The sequence below is a fragment of the Ursus maritimus genome, unplaced genomic scaffold (genome assembly GCF_017311325.1).
Source record: "Ursus maritimus isolate PB19 unplaced genomic scaffold, ASM1731132v1 scaffold_15, whole genome shotgun sequence".
Taxonomy (NCBI): domain Eukaryota; kingdom Metazoa; phylum Chordata; class Mammalia; order Carnivora; family Ursidae; genus Ursus; species Ursus maritimus.
The window spans coordinates 19,293,452-19,306,218 of record NW_024423897.1 but is presented as its reverse complement, the minus strand read 5'-3'; the positions used below and the strand labels follow the sequence as shown (position 1 = coordinate 19,306,218).

At 46.3% G+C, this 12,767-nt stretch overlaps 1 protein-coding gene across 1 annotated transcript in view; it reads left to right on the top strand.

Moving 5' to 3' along the window:
• Positions 1–12,767, top strand: part of GALNT10 (polypeptide N-acetylgalactosaminyltransferase 10) — a 218,049-nt gene that overhangs the window by 126,631 nt on the left and 78,651 nt on the right. The window contains exon 4 of the mRNA XM_040630382.1: positions 2,059–2,225. Coding sequence (XP_040486316.1) covers positions 2,059–2,225 — 167 coding nt within the window. The remainder of the gene's footprint in view (positions 1–2,058; positions 2,226–12,767) is intronic.

Here is a 12,767-nt window from a genome sequence, read left to right as displayed (position 1 = left end):
TCTGGAATTAGATAGTGGTGATGGTTGTACAACTTTGTGAGTATATTAAAAACTACTGAATTATATACTTTAAAGGAATGAATCTTATGTTGAATTTTATGGTATGTGAATTATATCTCAATTTAAAAGGACATACAATATAAAATTTAAGATTCAGTAAAACTCTGTAGTCCTGTCTGTTAAATATAAAACTTTAGCATGAATTCATGGTGTATGTATTAAAATATATTTCTAGCTCTGGAACACCTGGGTAGCTCAGTTGGTTAAGGGTCTGCCTTCAGCTCAAGTCATGATCTCAGGGTCCTGGGATTGAGCCCTGTGTAGTGAGCAGGGAGCCTGCTTGTCTCCCGGGCCCTCCCCCTTCTTGTGCTCTCTCTCTCTGTCTCTCTTTCTCTCAAATAAATAAAATCTTTTAAAAAAATAAATAAAATAAAGCATTTCTAGTTCTGACCACTGTAAAGGCATAGAAACCATAATCAAGCCAGTAGTAATGAATGTCCTCAGCGCCCATATTACAGTATCCAGATGGTGATCTTGATGTCAATCAGGAGCCAGGGTTTATTGGCAGAATGGCTGATCCAGGTTGGGGCAGAAAGTGTACAAGTGAAGCCTGGAGAATCTTTTGTAATCTTTTATCAGGAAGCAGGGAAGTTATCAGTACTCTGTGGTCATATCCAAAGGACTAGGAGCCAACTTGAGAAGATTCTCTTGGGCTCAAGATGGTATTATTTGGGAACCAATAAGAATAATAATATTTATACTTAACTGAAACATATCAATTATGTGAAAATTTATGAGTTCATAATGAAAACAAATAATCGGCCATCTTTGAAACATGGTAGGAAACCAAGTCATTCTTTGAAAACTGATAATCAAGAATATGTCATATCTTTCCTGTACTTTTCCTGTACTTTCCTATACCTCAACCAAATAGTTGATGTGGTAATTTTTCTTCATTATAGTATCCCAGCCAGTAAATGAAGAATGATAGAATAAGAGTATCACCATTTTGCAAACCCCTGATGAAATGAAGGATTTAGGCCTTGATTATCAGTGGTCACCAGCATCACAAAAGGAAAGACAACTGGACAGTATGTGTTTCCTGTAGGAGGCTCACACCACTATGAAGAGGTTGCCAGAATATCTCACCAAATTAGTTCAGGCCTCCAGACCTAGCTACCAATTTACAGGAGCCAAAGAGGGGTGGGCAGAGGAACGTGGTCAGAGACACCACAGGAATGCAAGCAGCAAAATGCAGAATGTAGGAAACGCGATAGCATAAAGGACCCAGTTTCTTCAGCAAACACATTGTAAGGAGAAAAGAGACTTAGAAGTTGCATCGCCTAACAGCAGTACGTGGGCCTCGTCTTGATCCTGATTTAAACAACTGTAAAAAGATAGAAGACATGGGAAACTTGAACACCAGCTAGATATTTGATGATATTAAGGATGAGATTATGTTCATTCTTTTGGGTGTTGCAATGACGTTAAAGGCCCACAGGGGCAGGGCCTCCCACTCGCGGGCTTACCATGGGACTGGTGTGGAGAGCAGAGGGAAAAATGTGCCCCCTACCAGCAGAGCCCAGGGAGGGAGAGCAGAGGGGGCTGAGCCAGTGAAGCCCAGTTTGTTCTTCCAAACTCCTGTATAAATGGTTTCTCCTCCGCCAGTGAGTGAGGAGAGAGGCCAGAGCGTTACTGAAGGGCTGTCTTCCACGTGGCATCACGACGATGAGTAACCATGTTCCTGTAGCGACTGAGGCTGGAACAGGTTAGCACGTGGAGGGCACCAAACCCCAGTGCTGCTATCGTTGTTTGTAACTGCTCTTATACAGAGTCAGGGGGTTCTTGTAGACATATCCCTGTCTGCCGTGTGTGCAGGAATCGGGAGGCTAAGTGGAAGGAGGTTCTAAAGTAACTGAGGTGTCCCTGGCTTTCACGCATTCCCTAAAAGCTGGAAAGGAGTGGCATTTGCAGCTAGCCAAAACGTGTGCTTGTGGAGTTCTCTTGGCAAGATGAGAGCTGAACCTGTCGTCTCCTGTCCCCTGTGTCTCCCTCCAGCTGCAATGGCAAACGCTACCTGGAGACGCTCCCCAACACCAGCATCATCATCCCCTTCCACAACGAGGGCTGGTCCTCCCTCCTCCGCACAGTCCACAGCGTGCTGAACCGCTCGCCCCCGGAGCTGATTGCCGAGATTGTGCTGGTTGATGACTTCAGTGATCGAGGTAGGGCCCGCCCCACCCAGCTTCTTGCCCCCCACGCTCCATTCAGTGACTGGCCAAAGGGTGGCAGGTTTTCGTCTCCAGCAGCACCAGCAGATGGGTCTCCATTGGATGATGCTTGCTGTGTACCTGGCTGTGACCCTGGCCCTGTGCGCAGTATCTCATTTAGTTCTCACAACATCCCATGAAGTCGGTTCTGTTTTTATCCTGTTTGTATCAATGTAGAAGTGCACTGAACTGCAAATAACAGAAACCTCCATAAACAATAGCTCAAACAAGTAAGGGGCTCATTCATTCATTCATTTCATAATAAGATCCAGAATGGGTACAGCTGCCTCAGGCTATTGTCAAGGAACCAGGCTTCTCTGTTCCTGTTTCCTCACCCTCATGGTCACAAAATGGCTGCTATACTCTGGCAAGTCTGCCCTTCAGACAGGAAGAAGGGTAAAGAGAACAAAGCCTTCCTTTTTCAAGATTTTGCCTTCTTATTCAGGAAAGACTTTTGGCCAGAACTCTGACATCCAGGCACCCTATCTGCCAGGATGCCTGGAAATGGAAGTGTTGTGATTTGGGGCCTCTTGAAGAGAGGTAGGGAAGGGAGACGTGCATTAGAGAAAGTGTTGAGTGAGTCCCTCTCCAGCATCTGCCACACCATTCTGCCACAGGGAAGACAGAGCTACAGCTTGCCTGCTCTGAGTGGGCTCGCTGCCTGAACCCGACGGCCGCAGTAGTCAGGGCTGTGCTCACCCACTCTTGCCGTCTAGGTACCAACCACAGCAGGGCCCTGTCTCCTCAAGCAGGCCAAGTTCCATCCTGCCTCAGGATCTTCCCCCCGCTGTGCCCTCTGCCCGCACGTGCTCTTGCCAGCTCTTCCCACAGCTGGCTCCTCTCACGCCGTCCTCAGTCAGGGGCTCCCCCGGCACCGCTCACTCTTCTCTGTGTATAGTTGCATAGTTGCGTGGCTGTTTGTTGGCCTGTTTATTGTCAGTCCTCCTCACTAGATCATTTGTGCTCTAGAGCAGGGGTTCCATAACTGTGTGTGACTTGGTGAATGCATGAACAAGGAGGGAGGGTGGAAGGAAATATGTGGCAGACACACACACACACAGCCACACGAGCAGCAGGGTTGTCTTCAACCACTGGGACAGCCGTGGCCGGGGAAGACACAGACATCCCTTCCATGGCTGGTGCCAGCCTGCATCTTTGTGCTCAGCCTCAGGTCCCTGTCCCTTGTGTTCTGAAGCACCAGCTGTCCTGGGGTGGACCCCACACCACGTGGCAGGATCCCTCTCTGAGTGTCATGGCGCATGAGTCCTCCAGAGGTAGAATAAACCACACATCAGCTGGATTAGAAACAAGTGTTCCTCCCTGCTCAGTTAGAAAAGAATCGCAAGACCATCTAGGCTGCTGGCTTTCAGTGTGCCTCTCAGAGCAGTCAGGGCCCAGGGATGCCTCAGGAAGCACTGTGAGCAGCAGGGTGAATGTCGCCAGTGCAGGGGGGTTCAGCTCCCTCTCCTGGCATGGTCTGTATTTGGTTTCTGAAAAGGTGTTCACTAAGAGGAGGTGCACTGCTTAAAAATGTGTGATAATCACAGATATCATTCAGCCTGCTCATTTGACAGGTGGGAAACCCGAGGAGTAGTGGACAGGCTTCACTACAGCGCACAGCTGGCTGGTTGTAGAGGAGGGACGAGAAGCCGGTCTCCGGCCTCCCGGGGCAGCCTGTCCCTCTTCACATCAGCTGGTTATGAGAAACATCTGCAGAAGTGCAGTATTCTTTTCTATCCCCAAGGACACTTCTCAATAAATTACTTCTCCATTGTATTAAAGAACAGAGTTCTTGCTAAAAAGAGCTCATTATCAAACACATCCAATCCTGGGCTATAATGGTTTGCACCTCTAATATCCCAATTTCCTCAGTGATAAAAATAACATGACACACCCACCCCCCAATAATAAAAGAATGTGGCAGTCTTGAGAAAGAAGAGGTAAATTTCCTAAGAATGACATTTTCCAAGTGCATCTCTTTCTCTAGAGAGCAAAAATATTGATCCAATGTGGTGCCATTGCCAGACCCTAATAAGATAGGGAAGAGAAGAGATACTATCCCATTTCCCAGATGAGAGTGACAACTAAGGCCCCTAATTGTTGCCCCTTGTTCTCAATGAATCAGGCGTGCAACCCAGAGGCCGGCCACCTCTTACCTCATGCCCCTCAGTCCTGCACAGCAGCTGTCAGATTTCACAACCTGCATTTTTCAGAAAAGCAATCATTATTCTGGTTTCGAGAAGGAATTCTTAAGGCAGCTTTGGAAGAAAACTTAGTCAGCAGTGATTGTTTTAAAAATGAGATCTGGGAGAAACAATTTCAGAACTATGGAGAGGCCTGTCCAAAGTACAGCAAATATGGGCCATCATAAAAGACAGATTTCTCTGGGCCATGTGAGCAGAGGCAGTGCTCAGAGTTGAAATTCATAGATGCTAACTATAGGCTGGATTGGCACTGCCCAGCAGAAGGCATTTTCCTCTGAAATGAGTCTCCTCCAGGCTCCTCAGGGCAACTAATTGTAATTCAGCTAAGGGTTGAGACCTCGGGTAGGAGACAAAATTGGAGCAGATGAATGCTTGAAATAAGATCCAGAGCTTTGTGTAGGCAGCGCTGGGGACTAGACTGGAGGCTGATGCTGACCCCAGAATAATCCTGGCCTTGCCTGCAAATAGAGCACTGCAGAGTTTTCCAGGGGTGTCCAAAAGCTCTTCAAATGTGTGAGCTTTGCTTGAGGATTAGGAGGACAGAGAGGTGTTTTTGCACTAGTGGGAGAGAGAGATGGGGGTATGGAGGAGCAGACCTGCCTCCAGGTTGCACTGGCCGGATGGGAGATTTTTATTAGAAGAAACAAGAGAGGCCTTTGTTCATTTGGGTTTTTTTCTATTCCTTTTCTCCTTCTCCTCCCCACTTTCAAATAGTGTTGGTTTTGCAGAAAAATAGGATATGTAGTAATGGAAAGGGTTATTGTCCTTGGCTGATCGGTGATGGGCTCCCTGGAATGATGAGGTACAGAAATGAAAGGCTCTGGTATGATCTCATTGACGGTATTCTCCCCAGCTCAACTCACCATCAGGGAACAAACAAACACGTGCAGAGGGAACGGTCCCTAGAAGGAACTCTTAAGCAAGTGTTTTCAGAGCTACTGGTGGATCGTCAGCAGTGATTGGTACTGGGGGGATTATGGACATTGCTGGACCCACTGACTCACACAGGAGAGACCCTCACCAATGAAGCCAGAGTCAGGTCCTCTTTCCACGATGGGCTTATTAATTCTGACGTGCACTCTCAATACCACGCCAGTCATGGGGACCCATCAAGGACATCTATTTCGCCCTGTCCTGACCTGCATTTCAACATACCGCTCTTGTCACTGCCCCTGAGCATACGGGTCTGTTCCTCTCTCAGCCTCCATCTGCTTCCAGGGCCCCCACAACTATTGGGGTGGCCATTCCCTACTTGCACCATACAGTTTCAGTTCTTTCACCCTGAGATTTGTTCTGCGTATTTTGTTTTTCTCTACACTTGTCCTGATTTAATTCATATTTGTTTATTCAACAAATTTCATGAATTGATTGTACTGGATGCTGTACTAGGTGCTGGGGAGGCAACAGGACTAAGACGGACTTCCTCACCAAAGACTTATATCTGGAAAAGCAGACAGACGAGGTGTAAGAGACAATCATAAGACCATGGAATGTGTGCCCGTTGGTGGGGATCCAGGCTCTGCAGAGCACAGACAAGGTCAGGGAAGACTTCCCAGAGAAAATTCCAGCTAAACTCAATCCTAAGGGTTAAGTAGATACTGCTCCCCAGGGCACAGGAGGGTAAGAGTATTGGAGGCCTGGAGAACAGCATAAGCCCAGGCTGGAAGTGAAGGAGAAAATGTTGAAAGTGCAGAAAGAGCCATTGATAATCTCATCATCTGCAGGCAATTACTATTAGCATTTAGGCTTTTATCCCCCTCAGGGTTTTTTTTAATAGACTTTATTTTGTAGATCAATTTTAGGTTCACTGCAAAGTTAAGCTGAAAATACAAAGAGTTCCCATATACCCTTCCACCCTCACCCCACATATAACAAGCCCCCAGACCCCATCAGTGCTCTGCACCTGCATCAGAGTAGTCCATTGGTGACGATTGATGGACCTGTGTTGACACATCATTATCACCCCAAATATATAGTTTTATATTGGGGTTCACTCTTGGTGTTGTATATTCTGTGGGTTTGGACAAATGTATGAGGACGTATATCCACCATTATGGGGTCGTACTGAATCGTTTCATTGTCTTAAAACTTCTGTGCTCTGCCTGTTCATCTTTCTCTCCCCCTGGCAACCACTGACCTGTTTGCTGTCTCCATAGTTTTGCCTTTTCCAGAATGTCTAATATAAGTGGAATCATACAGTATGTAGCCTTTTCAGACTGGCTTCTTTCCCTTAGTCATGCATTTAAGGTTTCTCCTTGTCTTTTTATGGCTTGTAGCTCATTTCCTTTTGGTGCAGACTAGTACTCCATTATCTGGATGTATCACAGTTTATTTATCTACTCTTCTGCTGAAGGACATCTTGGTTCCTTCCAAGTGTGGGCAGTTAGGAATAAGCCTAGTATAAACATCCATGTCCAGGTTTTTGCGTGGACATGTTTTCAGCTCATGTGGGTAAATACCAAGGAGCACAGTGGCTGGATTACATAGTAAGAGTATGTTTCGTTGTATAAGAGACTGCCAGACTCTTCGAAAGTGCCTGTACCATTCTGCATTCCCACCGGCTATGAATGCGAGTTGCCATTGATCCACACCCTCGTCAGCATTTGGTGTTGTCAGTGTTCTGGACTTTTGCCCTTCTTTTTTTTTTTTTTTTAAGATTTTATTTATTTATTCATTCGACAGAGATAGAGACAGCCAGTGAGAGAGGGAACACAAGCAGGGGGAGTGGGAGAGGAAGAAGCAGGCTCATAGTGGAGGAGCCTGATGTGGGGCTCGATCCCATAACGCTAGGATCACGCCCTGAGCCGAAGGCAGACGCTTAACCGCTGTGCCACCCAGGCGCCCCGCGGACTTTTGCCCTTCTGATGGATGTGTGGGAGTATCTCATTGTTCTAAGTTGCATTTCCCTATGACCTTTGCTGTTGAGCATCTTTTCACAACTTTATCTGCCATTTGTATGTCTTATTTGGTGTCCAGTGTCTTCATTTCCATGTCCTTTTCATACCCTCCCAGTCCCCCTCTAGCTCCCCTCCAACTGATGTAACTAAGGGTAATAGTCTGGTGGGCATTAATGCTGCATAGTAGTGCTAACATGTAACGGCATGTAGTAACAAGCACTGGTACTAACATGCAACGGCATGTAGTAACAAGCACTGGTACTAACATGCAACGGCATGTAGTAACAAGAACTAGTACTTACTGAGCACTTACTTTGTGCTAAGTGAATTCACTCATTCGTTACCATGCCACTCACTCTTGAGGGTTCTTTCCTTCCCAGTGTGAAAACCCCTGGACTCAATGATCTCAAACCACTTTTTTCTACTTGAAAAAGGTCATATTTTTAATCCCCATTTTACAGATGAGAAAACTGAGATACAGAGAGGTTACTGGCATGTACTTAACCCAAAGAAGCAGAGCTTAGATTTAAAACCGTGCATGCTGATGCTAAAGCCTTTACCCCTAATCTTTACATGGGATTTTTTTTTTCCTTTTAATGGGGTCATCCTGTAACATTACTCTTTTTATTCCTGTTACTGTATCACAGACATTCCTTAAGTCAAAAGACAGAGCACCTAACTCATCTGTTTTTTAATAGCTAGATAATGTTCCACACTGCGAGCCTCCGTTTAGTGCCTTTACATCGTACTTTGGGTCGTGGACGTCCTGTCATATTTAACTTTGTATCCAGGTTTCTCTCAGTTAACTTTCTACAATCAGTTCCCCTTGTCATTATAAACTGACTGTCACATCTCTCCTCCTCGGAGGCAGCTGTGAAATAGAGACGGGAGTCAGATGACCCCAGACTATGAGCTGTACTGTTGGAGAGGCTGACCCGAAGAACACAACATTGATCTGTTCCTTCCGCTTTCCTCTTGAACTAACTGACCCCGGGACGAGCTTAGCGGCTGAGGAACCGTAAGCCTCCCTGGCAGGGCAGAGCCCGTGCCTGTGAGCACACGCCAGGCAGGAAAGGATGAAGCAGGCCATGCAGGCAGAATGACTGTTTGCACTTTGGCCTGCCCAGCCGCACCTCCCCTGACCACCCCAGAAGTGAAATATTGTCCCCTCTATAGTATGAGGGCGGGAGAGGCACTTCCATCTTACAGACGACAAAACCAAGGCTCAAAGAGATTGGTGGTAAGCGGCCTAACCTGCCTACCTGCCCCTACAGGACAGGAGTCCCCCCTTATGGGTGGGGATATGTCCCAAGGGCCCCAGTGGGTGCCTGAAACCACAGATAGAACCAAGCTCCTGTAGTCTTTCCTATACACACATACCTGTGATAAAGTTTAATTTGTAAATTATGCACAATAAGAGATTAACAACTGATAATAGAACAGAACAATTATAACAATAGACTGTTATAAAAGCTATGTGTAAATGCGGTCTCTCTCTCTTTCAAAATATATTCTTGTGCTGTATTCACTCTTCTTGTGATGATATGAGATGATAAAATGCATCTCATCCGTGATGAGATGAAGTGAGGTGAATGACGTAGGCACTGTGATGTGGCGTTAGGCTACTGTTGACCTCCTGACCTTATGTCAGAAGGAGGGTCACCTGCCTCCCGAACCACCAATGACCACGAGTCGGAGGAACCAGAGAAAGTGAAACCATGGATAAAGAGGGACTGAGCTAGTCTCCTGCTGGTTGGTAATCCCACTTGACAGGAGGGATTGATCTTCCCCATGATGGGCTCCGTAATCTTAAGAAATCCCACATCTTAAGTATCAGTCTCTAGGGTGTCTTACCACTAAGAAAACCCACAGGCTTCTTGATTCCCTTCTCCTGTAATATCTTTGACATCCGGAACACTTCTCTCTTAGACTCCAAAGGAGAGGACTACTAAGAAGATTAGAGCTGTTACAGAATATCAATTACTTTATAATGAGGGAAATCTATAAACCTTTTGGTGGATATCTGGCAGGAACAATGGATGCAGGAGTCAATATTATTATGGGATATTTTGTGCATCTTAAAAAAACCCAGGATTTTGTGAATCAAGCACTGTATAAATGATTTACTGAGAAAGCAAAAAAAAAAAAAATCGCTCAGATTGCATCTGAAGCATCAAAAACTCTGATGTTTGGGAAAGAATCATTTCTGTAGTGGAAAGGAGCTGCATTACATTTTCAGAAAGGTGACGCTTCTACTGAGATGGGTGAGCCTTTTACATTTTAAAACCTTGGTGCAGCACAACTGTGCTAAATTGCTGATATTCTCCTGATTTTCTTGTGAGGATTAAAATCTAACCCTTTCCACTGTTTTCGTGTTTCCTTGAAAACATCATGGGGGGAAGCAAAACCCAAGAGAGCAGGTTATTATCGGAGGTCCTTGGAATAAGCCTCCCAGAAGCAGGACCACAGAAAGCCCTCGGCTTTGGGCTGACATGAACTGTTATTTACTCAGGGTCTTGAGGGAAATGAAATTTGAGGCCGAAATGAAAGGAAGAGGTTCCTTAGTACCTAACTTGATTTGGCTCAAACCAACCGAGTCTTTTCACCTCGCTCACACTTAGCTCGTTAAGTGGGGAACTGAAAGGGCTGATTTTGTCCGCCTCCCAGAAAGGATCAGGCACTACCAGCGATAACAGTAATGCGGCATGGTACCTGTGTAGCGCTTACTGTGAGCCAGGCACTCTTGTAAGTGATTCAAACATGTCATGTTTGATGTCACAGCAAGCCTCTTAGTGGCCAACATTTGCCTAAAGGGAAAATTCATGTTGAGTAGAAAGTACAAACCAGGGGCGCCTGGGTGGCGCAGTCGTTAAGCGTCTGCCTTTGGCTCAGGGCATGATCCCGGCATTCTGGGATCGAGCCCCACATCAGGCTCCTCTGCTAAGAGCCTGCTTCTTCCTCTCCCACTCCCTCTGCTTGTGTTCCCTCTCTCGCTGGCTGTCTCTCTCTCTGTCAAATAAATAAATAAAATCTTTAAAAAAAAAAAAAAAAAAACCTACTTTGTGGCCAAAAATAAGGAATACTTGACAGCTCTGAAGATCAGGAAGGCCCAATCCACACACTTACACGTTACTTATTTATTCCAGAAATTGAAAGGAGAGCATTGCAGTCCTGCCAGTCAATCTAGTGTTCATGGGCATTGAAAGTTTAGTGTCTCTCCTCTCTCTCTTCAGTCTCTAGATTTACTCTCTCAAATAGAAAAATCACCTGGAAATGCCATTTTTGCGTCGTTCTCTAGAGCAAAGAAAGAGGCATGTATCTATGGACTATGAGAAACAAACTGAGGACTTCAGAGGGGAGGGGGGTGGGGGAATGGGATAGGCCGGTGATGGGTAGTAAGGAGGGCACATATTGCATGGTGCACTGGGTGTTATACACAACTAATGAATCATCGAGCCTTACATCGAAAACCGGGGATGTACTGTATGGTGACTAACATAATATAATAAAAAATCATTATTAAAAAAAAAAAAAAAGAGGCATGTATGAGGCCATCATAACATGCCTTCCTCTTGTGTGGCTCAGTGATATCGGAACTGTGAAGTAGGAACAGGTTCAGACTGCCTTTTCCAACCTTTCCGGATCCTTGTGTACACTCACTTCCTTCTCTGGAAAGACCAAAGTGCTCATTCTTCCCAGAATTAAAAAAAAAAAATTTGATTTTATTTGTTTGCTTCATAAATGCAAACCCCTTCAGAGATGCCCACATTATTTATGAGTATCCAGGAATCTCAAAATAACCGATAACTCCCACCATCAACTGGGCATCCTCCACTCCTGTGGCTATCAGTGCGTCGGATTTATTGGGCATTGTGAATAATCTACAGGGAGGGTGACTACAGGGGGAATTATAAAGCAATGCTTTGTGCTGGTCTTCTCCGAAACTGTTAGGGGTTGTTTTTATTTTCTGTATGCGTCAGAGTATCTGGTCTAGCGTATTCTAAATAATAACTGCATTCCAATCTCTGTTAATGTAAAATGCAAATTAACCGTTACCTTCCCAGAACCCCCCACGACAGCCCGCAGATTTGTTTCAACCGGGTGGGAGGAAAGACGAGGCCTGACCTTTCCAGAAAACATGTCCCTGCTGCCATTAGACGGAAGAAGCCGTGCTTGAACTCGTGAGTGAATGAAAATGACCTATAAATAGGCCTTGCTCCAGGGCAGAGTTGACTCTACGTATTCTTCATAGTAGACACAATACCGTTTCCTTCCTGCCTTCGGCTGAGGGATGATGAGTCCGTTCTGTGAACGGCTCCTTGCCCCCAGTTTGTTCCTCTGCTCCTGCAGGGACAGCTGGGCAGTAATACCACCCAGCCATGGGGATGGCTCTGGCCCGTCTGGCCAGTGATGTCCCTTCCCCATGGCCGTGGTGATTCATCCAGGGGACTGGCCTGTGGTACCAGCTGAGCCCAACCAGTTCGACCCCCGTCCTTTCCCATCTCATGAGCCGATTCAGTCGGCAGGGCCCGGCACGTGTTGGCATCCAGTAAACGGTCCTTGTTCATGATGCTGTTGTGGTGGTGGTGGTTATGACTCTTCACTGGAATGTGGGGTGATGGGTGCTGAGCCACCCCATCTGCCTCGAAGGCCTATTCTAGGGCTTAGATGAAATCAGAAACGTGTAAGAGCCTCATGAGCTAAAAACTCAATAAGGACATTGGAGAGGTTGCCGATTTCCGTGGAAGGAAAGAGCCCCAAGGAATCCCCAGCCTGCTGCCAAGGAGAAAGTGACCTCCAAGGCAGACAGCCTGCATCTGGAGTGTGTCCCTTGTGGCCTCCAGTTCCAGCAGGGTTCAGGCTGTGGTTCGTAACTCTTCTGTGTCAGCGTCAACCGAGGAGCTTGTTAAAATGCGGGTTAGCAGGGCCCACCCACCGAGATTCGGATTCATTGGTGATCCGCGTTCCTCGCCGGCATCTCATCAGAGTTTGATGGCGTTGAAACGGTGCTTAGACTTGGAAAACTGGATTCCGGGCATGGCAGGACATAGATCACAGACAGATGCTGTGTGATGTAGTGGGATAGTGGTTTCTTTGAACGTGTGTGTAGTCTGAGCTGCCTGAGGTGCAAACACACACACGGCCGTTCCGGGAAGAGACAAGTTCAGCCTCCTCCAGACCCCTGTTGTCCGGGACGCCTTCTCATAAATAAATGCTGGCCTGGAACAGGCCATGTGGATTTATGGTCCCACATTCAATTTCAGCTGCTATTCATTAATCCTGATGATCTCACTTAAATTATTAAACAGTCATATTCCAATTTCGAGGGCACTAATTATGTCCTCGAGAGGCTGTTATTATCTAGATGGTCACACACACTCAGCCAACACCAGACT